This window comes from Petromyzon marinus, chromosome 1 (assembly GCF_048934315.1).
Source record: "Petromyzon marinus isolate PM22_M1 ecotype Great Lakes invasive population chromosome 1, UKy_Petmar_22M1.pri1.0, whole genome shotgun sequence".
NCBI lineage: Eukaryota > Metazoa > Chordata > Hyperoartia > Petromyzontiformes > Petromyzontidae > Petromyzon > Petromyzon marinus.
Genome location: NC_133667.1, coordinates 26,304,816 through 26,324,089, shown reverse-complemented (window position 1 = coordinate 26,324,089; position 19,274 = coordinate 26,304,816). Strand labels below are relative to the sequence as shown.

Genomic DNA, 19,274 nt, shown 5'->3' with positions numbered 1-19,274 from the left:
CAAACTCGCTGGTGAGATTAAACTCGATGACTGCGGTGCTGTCAAACTCGCTGGTGAGATTAGACTCGATGATTGTGGTGCTGTCAAACTCGCTGATGAGACTAGACTCGATGACTGTGGTGCTGTCAAACTCGCTGATGAGACTGGACTCGATGATTGTGGTGCTGTCAAACTCGCTGGTGAGACTAGACTCGATGGCTGTGGTGCTGTCAAACTCGCTGATGAGATTAGACTCGATGACTGTGGTGCTGTCAAACTCGCTGATGAGACTAGACTCGATGATTGTGGTGCTGTCAAACTCGCTGATGAGACTAGACTCGATGATTGTGGTGCTGTCAAACTCGCTGATGAGACTAGACTCGATGGCTGTGGTGTTGTCAAACTCGCTGATGAGATTAGACTCGATGATTGTGGTGCTGTCAAACTCGCTGATGAGACTAGACTCGATGATTGTGGTGCTGTCAAACTCGCCGGTGAGATTAGACTCGATGATTGTGGTGCTGTCAAACTCGCTGATGAGATTAGACTGGATGGCTGTGGTGCTGTCAAACTCGCTGGTGAGACTAGACTCGATGGCTGTGGTGTTGTCAAACTCGCTGATGAGACTAGACTCGATGACTGTGGTGCTGTCAAATGCGCTGGTGAGATTAGACTCGATGATTGTGGTGCTGTCAAACTCGCTGGTGAGATTAGACTCGATGATTGTGGTGCTGTCAAACTCGCTGATGAGACTAGACTCGATGACTGTGGTGCTGTCAAATGCGCTGGTGAGATTAGACTCGATGATTGTGGTGCTGTCAAACTCGCTGATGAGATTAGACTCGATGGCTGTGGTGTTGTCAAACTCGCTGGTGAGATTAGACTCGATGATTGTGGTGCTGTCAAACTCACTGATGAGATTAGACTCGATGACTGTGGTGCTGTCAAATGCGCTGGTGAGATTAGACTCGATGACTGTGGTGCTGTCAAACTCGCTGGTGAGACTAGACTCGATGGCTGTGGTGTTGTCAAACTCGCTGGTGAGATTAGACTCGATGACTGTGGTGCTGTCAAACTCGCTGATGAGACTAGACTCGATGATTGTGGTGCTGCCAAACTCGCTGATGAGACTAGACTCGATGACTGTGGTGATGTCAAACTCGCTGGTGAGATTAGACTCGATGGCTGTGGTGCTGTCAAACTCGCTGATGAGACTAGACTCGATGACTGTGGTGCTGTTAAACTCGCTGGTGAGACTAGACTCGATGACTGTGGTGTTGTCAAACTCGCTGATGAGATTAGACTCGATGATTGTGGTGCTGTCAAACTCGCTGATGAGACTAGACTCGATGACTGTGGTGCTGTCAAACTCGCTGATGAGACTGGACTCGATGATTGTGGTGCTGTCAAACTCGCTGGTGAGATTAGACTCGATGGCTGTGGTGCTGTCAAACTTGCTGATGAGATTAGACTCGATGATTGTGGTGCTGTCAAACTCGCTGATGAGATTAGACTCGATGGCTGTGGTGCTGTCAAACTCGCTGGTGAGACTAGACTCGATGATTGTGGTGCTGTCAAACTCGCTGATGAGACTAGACTCGATGATTGTGGTGCTGCCAAACTCGCTGATGAGATTAGACTCGATGATTGTGGCATTGGTAAACCTGGTAATGAGGTTACACTGGCTGATGAGGCCAGTGGCAGATTCACGAGACTTGCTGATGGTGGCATGACTAAACTCCTTGAAGAGGTTGAACTCGATGGCGAGGCTAGACTGGAAGGACGCACTGCTAAACCTAAAGATGAGGTTAAAGTTGATGATGAGGTGAGACTCGATGATAGAGCCAGTGACCGAGGCATAACAGTCGATGATGTTGACATTGATAAACTTGATGAAGAGGGTAAACTAGATGGCTGCTGCATCGGTAGATTGGAAGATGGCAGGGTAGCTAAACCCAATGAGGTCTGACTCAACAATGAAGCTGGTGGCAGCGGCATAATACTCGATGACGATGGAGGTCCTACTAAATTTGGCGAGGTTAAACTCGATGACGAGGTTAAACTCGACGACCAGGTTAGATACGATGGTGGTGTTACTAAATTTGAGGAAGAAGTTAAACTCGATGGCTGTGACATTATCAGACCCGCCAATCGCTGCGTTGCTGAATTCAACAGCGGTGAGGACAAACTCACTGTGGATGTCAACCCAGGCGATGGCAGGGTCAATAAATTGGATGACGCCGAAATAAATCTGGAGGGTGAGATCGTTAAACTCGTGGATGAGGTTAAACCAAACGAGGAGGAGACACTTGGAGCGATCAAACCCGGCACCTGCTGCGGCGATTTGCCAGACCCAGGCAGGCCCAACGGCCTGGCTGCATTACCCAGCGACGCTTCATTCACCGCCTGCAAAACTGGGGCAGCTGCTTTCAGGGTTGGCACCGCCACTGCCGGCGTCATCGTGGCGTGCAGGGCCTGTGGGGCTTGGACCAGGACGATTTGACTTCCAGGCGCGAATCCCTGCGGAGGAACCACGAAGCTCTGGTTGTTGAACAGAATGTGTGTTCCACCAGGAAGGAACGTCTTTGACGAAATCACCACGCTGTTCCCGCTTATTGTTGGTGGCACTGCTGCTGTTGGCCCAGTGCCGGGCCTGGGATTCAAATATGAGACAGCCGGTCTACCCACAACCATGGAAGCCGGCGAGACTGTGGAACGTGGCTGCAAGGCAGGCGATGCCGTGGACGCGATCTGTACGGCAGGAGCACTAATGGCGGTAGTGTTGGCACTGCTGCCCGCCCTCCCATCCCCCCGCAGTCTTGCCGAGACACCCGGTGCAATCGGCAGCCGGGGTAAGGAGGTCACCGTCGGCAGTGGAGTGAAGAGACCCGGCCGGGGGGCTCCGACAGCTGAAGCGATGGAGGGGACGCAGGAGACGAGGGGAGCGGAGGGATGGGGGGCTGCTGCCGCCGCCAGCACAAACGAGGAGGCGAGGTGCTTTGTCTTGACTGTCTGGATGGCGAGAGCACAGCTCGTGCGTGGTGGGGTGTCCTGGACCCCTGCTACTGGTCGCCGCGCTGGCCCGCAAGTCCCAGGAGCTGCGGCCACTGTTGCTGCCAGAGGGATGTTCAAAACGCTAGTGTCCGCTCTCACAGGGCTGCTCAGTCCTGGGCTCATTACTTGTTTGTTGCCCGGAAGCAGCTGCTCACGAGGTACGGCTGGTGTGGACGCTGCCGTTGTGGTGGGGGCAGCTCTGGTTGGCTGTGCAGGAAGCGTGAAGCAGGTTTGATTGGCGAGCGCAACAGGGCCAGATGTTCCACGCACGAGAATAAACTTCTGTTGCTGCTGCGACGTGGATACCGGTTGCAGCCCCAATCTTTCGCCTCCTCCTGCTCCCCTGCTTGTGCTGGTGGTTTGGTTGCAGCCTTGCATCCCCACTTCTGTTACTGCTGGTGCCGTTGCAGTCCAGGTTGGAGAGCAGATGGCCCCGGTGAATGAGCGAAAGTTTGAGATGGGAGGAGTCGAAGCGGGGGAGGAAGCCATTGTCAGAGATGGACGGCAGGTGCCTGCCATCACCATCGTGGACGGCGAACTTGCGGTGCCGGTGTGAGTGTCCTGGGTCCGAAGCGGCGGGGAAATTGGAAGCTCGGGAGTCGGCAGGGCGACTGAGTTGGGCGACCGTACGCGTACCAGCCCGGTGTTCCCACCCCGTGTTGTTACAAGGATCGACTGAGACTCGTGGACGCAGAACGTCTTTAGGACCTGGCCGCTTGGGTCCATGGCGCCAGTGGCCACAGCTGAACTGCGATTACTCTGCATCTTTGTTTCCAGATTCTGGGTCTGTCCAAGAGTCTGGGTTTGCGTTTGTGTCTGGCTCTGACTCTTTGGCAGAGATTGGCTTGTGTGTGGCAGCGTTGTTTTTGTCTCTGTCTGTCCTAGTGTCTGCGTGTGTCCTCGTGTATTAGCCTGTGCCACCGTCTGAACTAGAGTTTGTCCTAGAGTCTGGGCCTGTCCCATTAACTGACTTTGTCCCAGTGTATGGATAAGAGTCTGTCCTTGTGTTTTGGCATGTCCGAGTTCTTGGACCTGTCCCAGTGTCTCAATCTGAGTCTGTCCGAGCATCTGAATCTGTTTTGGCATTTGAGTCTGTATATTTGTTGTAGTCTGTTCTGTTGTCTGTGTTTGTCTTAGCGTCTGGATTTTACTCTGTCCTGTTGTCTGAGTCTGTCCCAATACTGGAAGCCGAGCTTGTTCTTGCGTGTTAGTTTGTCCAGGTGTCTGTATCTTAATTTGTCCTTGTGCCTGTGTCTGCCCTACCTTTTGCAATTGTCCCAGTGTGTGAATCTTAATTTGTCCTAGTGTTTGAGTCGGACCCTGTGTCTGCATCTTAATCTGTCCTGGTGTCTGTGTTTGTCCCAGTGCTTGGGTCCGTATCTGCGTCAAAGTCTGAGTTTGTCCTTGTGTCTGTATCTGTTCCGGGTTGTGACTCTGAGTGTGACCCATCTGATTTATCATCCGAGTCTGCCCTGATGTCTGAGTCTGTCCCATTGTCTGGATCCTGATATGTCCTGTTGTCTGTGTTTGTCCTAGCATTTGAATCTGTCCTATTGGAAGAGTCTGACCCAATGTCTGAGCTTGTCCTGGTATCTGGGCATTCATCTGTACAGGCGGCTGGGTCTGTTCAAGTGTCTGAATCTGTCCGATTGACTGAGTCTGCCCCTGTGTCTGGATCGTAACTTGTCCTAATGTCTGACTTTCAGTCTGTGCCACTGTCTGAACCTGCCCTGTTGTCTGAATCTGACCCAGGGTCTGAGTCTGTCCCACTGTCTGAGTCTGTAACTGTGTCTGGATTTTAACCCGCCCTGGTATCTGACTCTGCGTCTGTCCAATTGTCATTGTCTTTACCAATGCTTTCACCACCTGGCCTGCCACCCCTGGCTTTGCCTTCTCCTCCTGCTGCTGTTGTTGCAACTGCTGCTTTGGCTGCTGCTGCTGCTGGCACTGTGCCAAGAAACTGCGTGGCAGCAGCAGCACCTGCTGCACGACTGCTTGGCCTGTCCGTGGGTCGGTCGTCGACTGCGACACAACCCTTACCTGGCCCCCGCTCAGGTCTATCGGCAGTAGGCGCCCATCTGCCGTCCGGTACATCAGTCGCATCGGCCTCTCCGCAACGGACCCAGCTCCCGTTCCAGATGAAACTCCTGTTCCGGCTGTGGTTCTGGCTATGGCCCCACCTTGAGTTCCGGCTCCCGTTCCAGTCATGTTTCCTGTATCTTTCACTGAAGCTGGGCTCAATATGGCTACAGCTACGGCGTCTGCGCCTGCTCCAGCAATTGTTGTTTTTCCTGCGCTTGTTCCAGCTGCTGCTCTGCATCCAGCTCCTGCTTCACATTTGTTTTCAGATTTACTTGCAAGAGTGTCCTGAGCGAGCTGACCGGTCAGACCTTTCCCCTTTTTCTTCGCTTTACTCTTCGTCTTTGACCGATCCTTGACTTTTCCACTGCTGTGACGGCGATGGGAGGACTTGGGTGGCGTCCAAACTTCCGTGGGGGAGTCGGCGCGCGATGTCATCCATTTTCTTCCATCCTCCTCTCCACCCTCCTCCTCCTCGTCCTCATCATCATCCTCATCTTCGTCAAAGTCACTTGTGTCCGAGTGGTTGCCGTTGGAGGTGGTGTTGGTTGTGCGTGCTCGTTTGGGCGAGGGTGGTAGTGTTAAGGGAGTGGCAGTGATGTCGGTGATTGCTGAAGCTGTGGCAGTGGTTGTAGTGGAGAGAGTGCGGCCGCGCTTGCGCCGAGATGCCAGGCGCACGTTGTGCAGGGCGACCATTTCCGGGTCGGAAGCTGGAGCTGAGAAGGAGTCGTTTGAGCCATCGTCGAAGGAGGTTCCATCGGGGATGAGGCACGGCAACTTACCTGGACGGAGGGGATACAGTCAGATGTGCTGTATTGCTGCTGGTGGCAGCGATAGTGATGGTGTAAGTGCTGGTGGTGGCAATGAAAACGTTCATGGTATTGGTTGTGGTGAGGATGTAAATGCCAAAGGTGGAGGTGTTGTAGGTAATGGAGGTGATTGATAGTGGTGGAGAGAGTGAATGTTGGTGACTGTGGGGGTGGGCATGGATGTGTTGACGGTGATGGTGCAGATGACAATAATGGTGGTGATGGTGTGGGAACCGTTGTGGTGGTGATGGTGCAAATGATGGAGCTGGTGGTGATAATAGTAAACATCGTGGTGGTAGTAGAGGTGGTATGGTGGTTCATGCATTGCGCTAAGAATGACCCAAGTTTGATGCCTGGGCACGGCCTAAATTAATGGAAAGTGGTGTCTGGACTAGTGATGGGCACCACCCAGGTCATATCAGCCTTATGTGAGTAGCTGTTTCGGTATTTAAACATCAGCACTGGGATAGGCTGTGCTGGCCTTCACTGAATCTCTCGAGCAGCACTTGCCCAGCACTTTAGTTATACAAATAATCTTTGTCGTTGTGAAATGATGGTGGTGGTGACAAAAATAATAATCTAGGTTATCCAACTACTATTAATGATGCTCTCAATGATGATGATATTGATGACGATGATGATGATTATAATGCCAAGTTCTGTCTCACCGGTCTGCGGTCCCTGCACCTCCCCTTCCTCCTCGTTCTCCTCCTTCACACGTCTCCCCAGGTCGTCCTCGCTCAGCCACTCTCCCTCCTCCTCCTCGTCCACCTCGTCACCCCTTTCCACCCGTGCCGAAAAATCATCAAACTCCTTCTTCATCTTCGACCTGCGAAGACCGCACACGGATGTTCATAATGGCTTGATTGGTTTCTAATGGCTATGTTGGAAACTACAGCACCTCTGAGGCAAGGTAAACGTGAGGTATCTTTGACCTGAGGAAACTAGAGCAGAAAAGACCCTCTTCCCCACTATCCTCTCCCCTTCCCGTACAATGACAAAGATCTCTCATATAGCCTTAATAGACTGTTGGGGAAGGTGCTGTTAGCAAGCATATATGAAGGCCAGCATAGCACACGAATAAGGGTTGCGTGGCCAACACCAAATATGGCCGCCTTTGAGTTTAACAAGAATTCTCTCAGTATGAATAAACTGTCACGCTTCTTTTATTACAAATCTTACCTATAAAAGGCATTCTTTGTCTGTCCCTCTGTCTGTCTGCGCACGGGCGCTTGCGAGGGATTTGGCTCTCGGACCGTGGGGTTTACGTAAAATAAAATTTGCCGGGTGGCACGCCGTAAGCCCCATGGGTCGGCAAGCGCTATTTCCTTTTCCCGTCCGTCACCTTTAAAATAGTTTAAATAGCATTTTTTGCGATTTCTCTATATTAATTAATGTAGTTTCGCGATTATTTATTTATTTTCCTTCACCACTCGGGGCGGGACAACGCAGCAAGCTGCGCATGCGCACAACGCTGATCACGGTTAGCCCCTAGCAACCCACACGCACCATCGCTGGAGGTGTGCGGCCTTTTTTATTTGCCTGCACACTCTACAAGGTACGTCGCACACATTAGTATTATAAGCATTTATAACATTACACTTTGCACTGCTGACAGGGGTTGCCCCTAACAACGCACACACAATCGGCACAAATTTTAATTCGCGTTAAACATGCAACTAAAACACACAAAACGCTGAGGTTATTTCTTCACAGTGTGATGTCCTCTTCTCCCCACCCCACCCCAATGCGTCATGTTACTACTATAGAGCCCCTAGATATTATTATAGCACTTAGATAGTATTATTGTAGCACGGCCGGGGGAAGCGGTCCAGCCCCCAGCCTGCCAAGGTGACACCTCGGCCAGCTGCGCGCTCTAGGCAAGGACGGGGGCTCTACACGGGACTAGGCCTCACCACGGCAATGTTAAGTACCATTTCCTTGCTTCTTTCCCTAACCTCACCTTGATAGAAACCGAGTTTTTTAATAATCATCTTGCTAATATTACATTAACTATGTTTGTGTGCAGCCTACTATTTTTGTTTACCTGCTCACAACTAATCTTTTAACAATCACTTTGTCATTATTATATTTATTATTTGTCAACTCACCTTTATAGAAAACTTTTTTTATATAACCACCTTGATAATATTACATTAATACTGTTTGTGTGCAAACAACTAATATTTATCTTCCTTGCTTCTTTCACTAAACTCACGTACATATAATCCTGTTATTGTAATAATTAATCTCCTTCAAAATATTAAAACATTGATTTTTGTGTGCTCACAACTAATATTATTTCAATACCTTGGTCATCAATAATATTATTTTGTCAACTAACATTGACAGAAACCTGAATTTAAAATGATCACCTTGCAAATATTACATTCATAATATTAATATATTTTTAATTGTGTCTAAGTCCTTGTGTGTGTGTGTGAGTCCATGTGCGTGTCTGCCACCATGTGTGTGTGTATCAGTCGATGTGTGTGCGACTCGATGTGTGTGTGCATGAGTTGATATCTCTGTGTCAGTCGCTGTGTGTGTGTTAGTCAATGTGTGTGCGTTAGTCAATGTGTGTGCGTGGTGTGTGTACACAACTAATATTTAACAATTAGGTTACTTCAATTTTAAATAATGTGTGTCTGCGTCGATATGTGTGTGTGAGTCGACGTGTCTGTGTGTGTGAGTCCATGTGTGTGTGTCAGTCGATGTGTGTGTGAGAGTCCATGTGTGTGTGCGTGAGTCGATATGTGTGTGTCAGTCGATGTGTGTGTGTTAATGTGTGTGCGTGTTTTCTGCGTGCATAGACAACTAAGATTTTACAATTAAAATAGTACATTTCTTAATATTTATGTCTGTCTAAGTACATGTGTGTGTGTGAGTCGATGTGTCTGTCAGTCGATGTGCGCGTGAGTCGATGTGTGTGTGGCTCCATGTGAGTGTCTTAGTCCATTTCTTTGTGTGTGTGTACGTCCATGTGTGTGAGTCGATGTGTCTGTGTGTGTTAGTCGATGTGTGTGTGAGTCGATGTGTGTGTGTGTGTGTGAGGGTCCATGTGTGTGTGTGAGGGTCGATGTGTGTGTGGTGTGTGTGTCAGTCGATGTGTGTGTGGCTCCATGTGAGTGTGTAAGTCCATTTCTTTGTGTGTGTTAGTCCATGTTTGTGTATCTAAAGTCGATGTCTGTGTGTGCGAGTCCATGTGTGTGTGTGTGTAAGTCGATGTCTTTGTTTGTGTGGGTCAATGTCTGTAAGTGTGTGTAGGTCGATGTGTGTCTGTCTTTTTCGCCCGGGCAATGCCGGGTACTTGCCGCTATTAAATATATGTATTTTTGTGTGTGCCCCTGTGACAAATGTCCTGTTTGCTCGCCCCTTCCACACTGCTGAATCTTGCCATGCTCCTGAGGCCCTGGGTTCAGGGTTCGGGGTTTGAGCCCTGGGTCTGAGCGACTATCTCCTTCACCTCATCCTGTGCGCTGCCTTGTGCAGCTTCTGCTCCCAGGGTACCAGCTCGTTCAGGAGCCGCAGCAGAGTCTCGTGCAGGTCCTTCACCCTCCTCCGCCTGAATGACTTCTTTTCCTGTAGCGAAGACACACACGGGAGGTGGGTTAGAGGTCGCGGGTGGTTGGGATAGTGGTTAGAGGTAACGGCGTTGGATGTGGGAATTATGACGGCGGTAATTGTAGTTCATATTCTTAGTTTTTTCGGTAAAGTCACGTTGAAGAGAAACAACAAAATAATAAAATATATATAAAACAATAAAAAATTCTCACGACGTTTCGACCATAACTCAAACGGTCGTCTTCAGGTGTGTTGGTTTGCATAAATGTATTTATAAACGGCGCATCTATTTATTTATTTATTTAAAAAAACGTTAGCGTCACACGCAGCGATTTGGCAGTTTACCAAGGACTAGTTCATCTATATTTTGAAAAGAGGAGGGGGGAGACGAAATTTTTTATAATGTATGCTGTCTGAAAGCCACTGTAAGTGTGAACAATCAATTAAGAACTAAAATGGTTTATCAAATCTTTCCAATGATTGCTAAGATAGAATCCATCTTCTCGGTTTAAATTGTCTCTGTGCTTGTATATGTGGATAGCCTCATGAACGAATCTCTCATGGAAGCCAGATGGCTTACAAAGAACCTCTGTCTTGGAAAAGTCAATGGCATGTGAGCCTACTGAATTAGAACAATGATCTGCTACGGCCGAGGTGTTGGTCCTACCGTGTTTAAGGTCTGCTTTGTGTTCACGAATGCGGTCCGAGACATGGCGTTTGGTTTCTCCAATGTAACTACTACCACAGAGGCAACTTAGTTTGTAGACACCAGGGTATTGTGTTCGTGGATAATGGTAGTGTTGGGTTTTTGAGGTGGCGATGGTTGTTTTGGAGATGATGGTGGTTTGTGACAGTGATTGCGGTGGTTATGGAAGTGATGTTAGGTGTAGTGGTTATGATGGTGGTGGTCATAATAATGGTGGTAGTTATGGTGGGTGTGATGATTATGGACATAGTGGTGTTTATGCTGGTGTTGGTTATGTTAATGATAGCAATAACAAAGATTTAGAAAGTGTAAATATGTACACAAACTTGCATATCTGTATCCATGCAAATATATAGACACACAGACACACATGTGTATGCAGACAAAGACACACTCAAAAGTGTCTCCCCCCTCCAATGAGGCTGGGGCTGTGTTCATTTCCTATTTCCAGTCCTGAGCAAGTGGTAAAATTCCACATTCCTCTGACAGGGGCAAGTCTTTCCAAAGGAAAACAACTGTGTGTGGTACATGGCATGGTGTTTGGTATGGCGTATTGATCGGTGGTTCATTAGTCAACCCGACCGTTTTTCTTCGAACACCACTTTCCACCTCCATCCTCTGCTTCTCCACCTCTGCGATGAGATCCCTCAGGTCCTGCAGGTTTCTGCACACGAGCTGACAGCAGCGAGGGCAGGGGAACGGGGCAGAAGAACCTTACCTCCACTCACGACCGACACAGGAGCCTCAATATCCTAATTAGCAAGATCCTGAGAACCAAATGAGGCTCCAGAGCTTGAGACTCAGTCTCCCTGAGTCTCATGAGCCTGAAACATGGTGTCCAGGAACTGAGACTCAAAATATATTGAGACACAGATGAGTCTCAAGATCCTGAGTCCTGGTCTACTTGATATCTGATCTCTCTGGAGTCTCTAAGATCCCGAGATCTGGCCTCTTTCAGTAAAGTGTAAATAAAGTCTCTGATCCTGAATTTGGTCTCTCTGAGTCTCAAGATCCAGAAACCTAGTCTCCTAGATTTGAGCCTCAATAAAGACTTTCATCCTTAAACGCAGTGTTCCCTGTGCATTTATCACTATCGGCATTGTTATCAACATTATCACCCTCACTCACCTTAAACTGTGGTTCTGACGTAGGGGACATATTGCCCTCTTTCAGTTTCTTCACTAGGTTTGCGCTGGCTGGACGTTTTCCTAAACAAACAAAGTCAAAATTCCCTCATTAGTTTAAAATGGGTCTTCAAGACTCAAAACATCTGTTAATTTAATTACCCACACTACACACACACACTGCTAAAAAGACAAATATCCCCTGTATAGCCTTTAACAGGCTGGTACGTTGAACAAGAGGGTGATGTTGCCATAATCATGTGTGGCTATCTTTGTTTCCCCAGTGCTGATGTGTACACACACCACACCAGGTACTCATTTAAGGCTGAGTTGACCTCGGGGAGACCCAAGAGAGGTTTAGATGCCACTAGCCACTGACGCTATTTGCAACTGGCAATCGAACAGAGGTCACCAAGGTTATAGTGCAGTGTGATAACCACTGCGACACTCCTACTAAAAACACACACACACAATAAAGCAAAAGACATACACAGAAAAGTAGGTCAATTGATTCAGGAGGGTTTTAGTTTATGTGGGACGAAACTAAAGTACACGGAGAAAACCAACCGTCCATACTAGGGGATAACACCCAAAGGTCCACAGAGATGGATTCACAAACACGCCTGCTCTAAATCTTGACTTAAAGCTTTCGTAACTGCAGGAATTCATATTATTTGGGTCTTTCGGTAAAGTCACGTAGATAGGTTCATCAGGATGATGACGACCGCTTATGTTGCGACCGAAATGTCGTAGTTTTTGTTATTTTCTTTGAACCCATCTAAGTGACTTTACCGAAAGATCCAAATAATACGCCTGCTCTACTGCCATTTCTAGGCCACGTCACAACCCAATGGGTTTGGGAGTTTCACAAATCTCTACGAGATCCACCAACCCTGGCTTCCACGGTAGTACTGGATCACCAGCATGCACTGCCACCACTCCTAGCTTTGTCTCTCTCTTCTCACCTTTGCGGGGTTTCTCCTTCTTTTTGGTTGAAATTTTCCGTTTTTTGACTGCGACCGCAACATTTTCTGTGCCAGCGTCATTGCCATCACCTCCTCTATCATCACCATCACCACCATCACCACCATCACCTCCTCCTCCAAACAACATTTCCACATCATCTTGACGTGATTCTGCAGCAGTAGTAGAAAGAGAAAGTAGAAAAAAATCAGCAACAGCAGCAGAAGTAGCAGGAAGGAGAAACTAAAATTACAGCAGTGGAAACACGCAGAAGCAAAAGCATTTTCATTAACAGCAGCAACAGCAATTTCATCAGTAGCAGCAAAGGCAGCACCGGTCACATCAGCAGTAGTAGCAGTGTGCTGGATCGCAGGCATTGAGATAAGTTGTAGAGGTCACTCACCTTTCATCTGCGCCATCTTCCTCTTCCTCCGCTTCTTCCTCTTCTTGCCGTGACCCTTTTGCTGTGAAGACGATGTCTTCATTATCTTCTTCATCATCTTCATCGTGTTGGAGGAGGTGGAGGAGGAGATGGAGGAGGTAGTGGCAGGGGTGGTGAAACGGAGGCCATTGATGAGGTGGGAACTTAACGAGGCACAGGGACCTTCAACTCCACCACTAGAAACTCCATCTTCAAGTCCATCAATATCACCACTGCTTCCCCAATCACCTCCACCACTTAGCTGACCATCAAGACGACAGCCACCAACTCCACTATGAACGACACCACCACAAATGCCAACTACGTCAATGTTACCACCACCACCACTAACTTCACTACCACAATCACCACAGCCACTACCAACTCCTTCAGTGTCATTACTACCTCTATCAGCAACTCCACTACCACCACTACAACGAGTGCGGCCACAATCACCACCACCCTTCTCCAGACACCACTCTCTCTTGACCCCAGCCTTCACACCCGGAGATGCATCGGCCGACACAGCTGCATCAGCTGACACCGCCGCCCCTGGGCTGGTAGAGAGAGCATCTGCTTTGGCTGAGCCGAAGCCGGATGTGGCTGAATGGCGTCGCACGTGGATGGCAGGAGGTGGGTAGGCGGGCGGACCCAGGGGAGCCTGTGGGAGGCAGTACAACAAGTAGGTTGCTTTATAAGATGGGATCAAGTGTGTGTAATGATGATGATGCTGTTGCTGATATTAATGATGCCAATTAAGATGTTAGTTATGATGATTATGGTGATATTTTTACTATTGGTGCTGTTGATGATCATAATGATAATGCAACTTCTTATGCTACTTCTACTGCTGCATTCTTGATATTCCTACTATTGTTACTCATGACCCTTGACCCATCAGGGTGAAAGGTCACCTGTTTGTAGACACGGAAGTCGAGGCCGCAGAACTGTGGGAAGTGGATGTAGCAGAAGTCATGGGCGTCGTATCCCAAGACCACCTCGCGGCACTCGTGGATGGGTTGGGCCAGCACAGCCGCCTGCACCGAGCGCTCAGTTTCAAACACGTGCTCGCACAGGCCCTATGGGGGGGGGAGGGGTGGACAGAGGAAGGAGAAATGGAGCGACGTGAGGGTGGAGAGTGGGGAGATAAATGGAGGTGAGAGACGGGAGACAAACGGAAGGGCAGAGCAAGGATGGAATAGCAAGATAGTGGAGGAAAAGGAGTAGAGGGGTGGGAAGAGGAATAGGCTTAAATTTCGATTTAAAGCTTTCAATAAAGCTCTGTCGTCCCGACAGATTTCAATGAAGTTCTGTCGTCCCGACAGGTTTGTTCCTTTCACCTGAAGAAGACCACTTGTGTTGTGGCCAAAACGTCGTGAGAATTTTATTGTTATTTTATTTTATTATTTTATTCTCATTCTATGTGACTTCACCAAAATAACCAAAGAAGAGGAATAGGCTTGTCAAATACCTTTACCAGACCACACATGAACACACATATCAGTCAATTCTGTCACTGAAAGAGGTGCTCACAGTACCAAAAGTGATTAACCGCAATAAAATAACACAATGTTGCCAGGTCAAAAATATTCCCCTCCAATACTCGATTCGTGGGGCTAAGATGCTTGGAGTGATGTGTAAACATCACGTGCGGCTCATTTCAAAGCAGTAGGCTTCACGTGCCTGCGGGCCATATGCAACAAGCCGTGTATGGCCCAAAGTAACCATAGGCCTCGCTGTACATGGCCAGGCCGTGCGTGCGCTATCTCTCCCTGCCACGCACCTTGAGCAGCCAGACACGCTGGGCAAGCGGCAGCTGATGGAAGGACCGGCTCTCAAGCGGGCTCGACTCCCCGAGGACCGCGAAGAGCTGCGGGGGCAGCCCCAGCGCCCGTGCGCGCAGAGCGGCGCAGGGGGCGGCGCCGACATCGGCGTACCACGCACGTACACGCTCGCGAAGACGCCGCTCCCACACGGCGTAGCTCATGCTGCGCCCAACGCCAGCACCGCTGCCCGTGCTGTTTCCTCCTCCTGGAGCTGGGCACGGTAGGGTTGATCAGGGATGCATGGGGGAAAGGGGAGGGTAGGAGACGACAATGTTGAAAAAGAGGCAAAGTGGAAGAGATTATAAGTGTTGGGGAGGTATGATAGTACGTGGTTGAAAGCAAGGGTAAAACAATGAGAAAAGCCAAGGGAAGCATAGTGGAAACATGAGAGATGCGTGTGGGAAGCACATTGAAGATAAGTCATAACACTCACCACTGTCACTCAAAGCACTCGCCAACATAAAACTCGAAAACCACCACCACTCACCACCACACAGTGGTGTAGTGTGGTTGGTATGAGCTATGGTGCAAGGAATGAAATTGGATCCGCACCTCTAATCAATTTCCCCCCCACTTCATAGCCCGGTGCCTGGACTCCTCCGGTCAGTGGGCCCCCTCAGTGCAGCTGTACCACCTGCACGTCCAATAGCTACGCGGCCATCCCCACCTCGCTCACCGTGTCTGTGCCTTCTGTGTGGCGGAAGCAGCAGCGCCGTCATGATGCGTGCGAGGAAGGAGCTGGCACGGGGCATGAGCAGGCAGCGCTCGAGCTCGTAGAATGCCAACTCCGGGAGCCCAAGCGCTGACTGTGCCAGGCAAAGGAAATGGCCCACAGCCGGCAGCTCCCACAATTCCTCAGGAACGAGGGGGGCGGCCGTGGAGAAGAGGGCGTGCTCCCATTCCTCGGCGTGGCGGAGGCTGGCCTCCTCCGCCTCGCGACGCTCTTGATCACGCACGCTGCACAAGCAAGAAGGGAAGGAGAGATGACTCATTATAATCAAGTTAGTTCTGTAGGATTACTTTATAATTATTATAGTTACTGTGGGATAAGAGTAGTGGAGGTTCTCTTCCTTCAACTTATGATGCTCCTACTCACGCAAGCTGCGAGGGGGGAGAGAGGGATTATTTTTCCTGAAGAATTAATTAATAATACATAGTTCTTGTAAGAATACTATTTTAAATCTTACAGTAATTTCAATCGTATTGCTCAGAGTGTGACATCTTTCAGGGCAGTTCTTCGGAACAATGTCAAGCTGCTCATTGTGAATGCCAAATGGAGGTGTAATCGTGTCAGGACAACACGATGACATGAACATCAGCGCAAGGGGAGTGTGTCAATGTGCAGCCCTTTGGATAATATGAGGGCCTCCCCACGCCGTGTGCGTCCTGGGGGTTATCTGACCAAACTTTACAATGCTGCAAAGTATGGTAAGCTCAACAGTACATCATAACTGCCATCTACTGACCACCATGTAGCTTGGTGACAGCGTATAAAACCTGTTATATGCATGGTGGCCACCAATCCAAGCACCATCCAGATTCAAATCTGCTTAGCTTCTGAGATCTGAGATGAGATGCATTTTGGGTGATATGGTTAAAGGCAAGTGGAATATAAAGGGAGTGAGGAAATTACTAAAATACAATTTTCAGTTTCCGCTTTGTGTTTGCTATCTTGGTGAGATGGTCACCGTCTCTCGTCCCGTGCCTTCTGCTGCTCCTCGGCTCTGATTGCCGTCACCATGGCTGACTCTCCTGCAGAGGCGGTGGGAGACGAAGAGTAGGCAGAGCGCGCTGTGGCTCGCCGGCGCGACGATACGAGGCCTGGCGAGCGGTCATCGTCATTACCATAGCGACCGTGTGTGGTGGCGTACAGCGAGGTCTGTTCTCGGAGGGGCCTGGAGGGGGGAAATACAAGTAAATACATGTTAATAATAAAGGGGGGCACAGCGGCACAATGATTATCGCAAAACTACGCTATGAACCCGGCGTCCTGAGTTTGATTCCCGGCCATGGCTAATGTCAGTGGCGAGTGATATCTTATCTAAGAGGCCTCACCTTCACCAACATGCATTGACCAGTGAGATAACCTTCTGAAAAAGTTATGAAACTCAAGTGAGGCATACCTGAATGTCAGACCATAAGGGCAATAGAGAAGCTGGAGAGACCTTCCACTGAGCAAAGGTTAACTGGGAGCTTTAATAAAAGCCTTGGTTGCTGGAGCAGACTGCACATGAGGGGCAGTGGATTAATTTGAGAGAGGTGAGGTGGAAAACCTTGGGAAATCCATAAAACATGCACACAAAATGTTGTCAATCCACCGATTAATGAGGACTTCTCCATACTTCATATTGATTAGTATGGATTCACGATGTATTATGCTGCACTGCCCTCTGCTGCTAGCAAAAATAAAAACAAGTTTCCAGTGACCAGTCACAATAGAAATGCATTGGGTTTGTGCTTGCTACATGCAGTGAGTGATAAATTGACTTAACATGCATTCACGAGCAAAATACAATGTGAGATGAGCCTGGGCACTTCCCTTACACTGCCTTGCGTTCATGATAAATTACAAACCAATTTAGAAATCCATTAGCTTAAAAAAAGTGATTGTTGTTGTCAATGTATTTTTGTTTTATATGATTGACACGTACTGTATATATACAGTACTCTTGTATACTGAACATATAATCACCCTCATTAAACAGGGCGATCCATTCATGAAAGCCCCACTAATAGGGGGGGGGGGAATTATCGAGAAAACATTTCATTACAAAGTCTTTGCATGTCTCTCACCAATCTGAATACCTGTAAATGTATTATGTAAAGCCTCCTCTGCAAGATATGGAGCTGTGGATTTTTCATTAATCAATAAATTAAGAGGGTCATTCGAAATGTGTCGTCTATAATTAAATAGCACACACATACCTACAACGTAACGTAATCACACATACTACACTCAGAGTGTAACGATTCATATAGGATAAATAAATCGAATAGTGAATGCGAGAATTGGATATTACGGTGATGAAAATATTCGAAAATATATTAGACGTCGGTTAATGGTGGCAAAAAAATTTTGGAATACCAATGAGAGATAGCAATACGAACGAGCCTTTAAAAAAATCTCAAATATAAGTATCATCGGAATGGGAAAGGGTTAATCCGAATTGTAGCAACCGACGTGACGTCACAGCAGCGCTTGTACCAAGCTAGGTGCTTAATTCACCTTTATAAAAATCGATACACCCATAATATACAGAAACGTAACGACACAAACGTTTACAAAACCGCCATCGCCACGATGTTCCGATGACGTTACACGGCATAATAAGTGATGTAACGATGCTTCCAATATGAAAAACGATTACTCTTGGACTTTACCGAAAGACCCAAAGAGTATGAATTCCTGCAGTCACGAAAGCTTTAAGTCAATATGAAAAACGTTTCTTACACATTCAGTGAACATAGCACATTCCCATGACACAACACAGGGTCTATAGGTCATACATACACGTATCGCTCTCAAAACCAGACGCACATCTCACACAAAGTTGTAAGTTCCTGTGGTAGCAATTCCACATTCCCATGACGGGTTGCAGGCCGCTCACCCACGTCACAGGATACACGGTCATCTTGAACACATATCCCACAATTATGTTGCACATATACACAAACCTCACTCGCACTTATCACACACACATGTCATTTCCCTGATTAAACCCCCATATTTGCACGACAGGTCCCAGTCTATCCACGCACCCCAGGCCACTTAGACACACACACAACAGTCGCATCATCATTCTCATCGCCACTAACCTGGAGAGCAGCGCGAGCTTCTGCTCCAGGATGAGCTCCATGCGCTGCGCGCGTTTACTGAGCCAGTGGTCCACGCCGCGTGCGCGGTAGCAGGTCTCCACCACGAGCCGTAGGTCCGACACCACTTCGGCCAGGTTCGCGTACCGGCCCCGCGTGAACCTCTCCCGCATCGCGCCCAGGCAAACGGGGGGGCCCGTAGCGGCCTGTTTCCCCGCCGCGTACTCCGGCCCCAAGAAGTGCGATCCCACCGCCTTGTACCGCTCCGTGGTGAAGTCCTGCAGCAAGCGGTAGCCCAGCTGCAGCTCGTGGCTGAGCCCCTGAATCTGCGCGTCTCCTTTGGTTGGGGAGGTTGTCGATTTGTTGGCGCCGCTGTTGTCGAAGGACCGAAGACGAGGCCTACCCGGTCTGCAAAGCCTCGAGCTCGCCTGGATCGTCTGCCGTGGGGAGGGCGATCTATCCTGGCGGCGCGGCCAGGCCGGATCGGCCCCCTCAGCGACGGGATCCGGCGAGGCGGGATTTTCGCTCATTTTGTTCGGAAATTGCAGTATATTGTTCGCATGAATGGTTGTCGCGCGTATCCTTGTTGGTTTTCTGAGGTTTTGGATGTAATTCGGGCTGTAATTGAGGCGAAATGCAGTTAAGTTTCCGCGGGAGAAGTTGCAGCCGCCGGTGTTGTTTTGCGAAGGGCTTCAAAGGGGGCAACTCGGCTCTGGCACGGACCCCATTGCGAACTCGGAGATAATTAAACAGACGGCGATTGCATTTTAAATGCGCATTGTTATTCGTCCGCCTCTGATTTTTTTCGTCACCTATTTGCGTTTAATGTTTTAAATAAAATTTTGTTGCTTTAACTCGCACCAAGCACGTCAAACAAGGATGGGGGGTGATGTGCGTGCGTTCCAGGCGGCCATTTTGCTACGGGGTGAGTCCGCA

At 48.8% G+C, this 19,274-nt stretch overlaps 1 protein-coding gene and 1 long non-coding RNA gene across 3 annotated transcripts in view; one reads left to right on the top strand and one right to left on the bottom strand.

Moving 5' to 3' along the window:
- Positions 1 to 11,256, top strand: part of LOC142924265 (uncharacterized) — a 17,811-nt gene extending 6,555 nt beyond the window's left edge. The window contains exons 2-4 of one of the 2 annotated variants that reach the window (XR_012941449.1): positions 6,651 to 6,834; positions 7,691 to 9,527; positions 10,843 to 11,256. This is a non-coding gene — a long non-coding RNA (uncharacterized LOC142924265). Of the gene's footprint in view, positions 1 to 6,650; positions 6,835 to 7,690; positions 9,528 to 10,833 lie in introns of both variants that reach the window. The other variant, XR_012941448.1, reaches the window with a different exon arrangement.
- LOC116943662 (uncharacterized) lies at positions 9,384 to 19,274 on the bottom strand. Its single transcript, XM_032956703.2, has 10 exons — positions 18,342 to 19,274; positions 16,214 to 16,420; positions 15,202 to 15,482; positions 14,483 to 14,736; positions 13,614 to 13,778; positions 12,682 to 13,360; positions 12,281 to 12,451; positions 11,320 to 11,399; positions 10,774 to 10,866; positions 9,384 to 9,503 (listed from the first exon to the last, which is right to left on the bottom strand). The coding sequence occupies exons 1-10, from the start codon at positions 18,866 to 18,868 to the stop codon at positions 9,384 to 9,386; spliced, it is 2,577 nt and encodes an 858-aa protein (XP_032812594.2). The 5' UTR covers positions 18,869 to 19,274.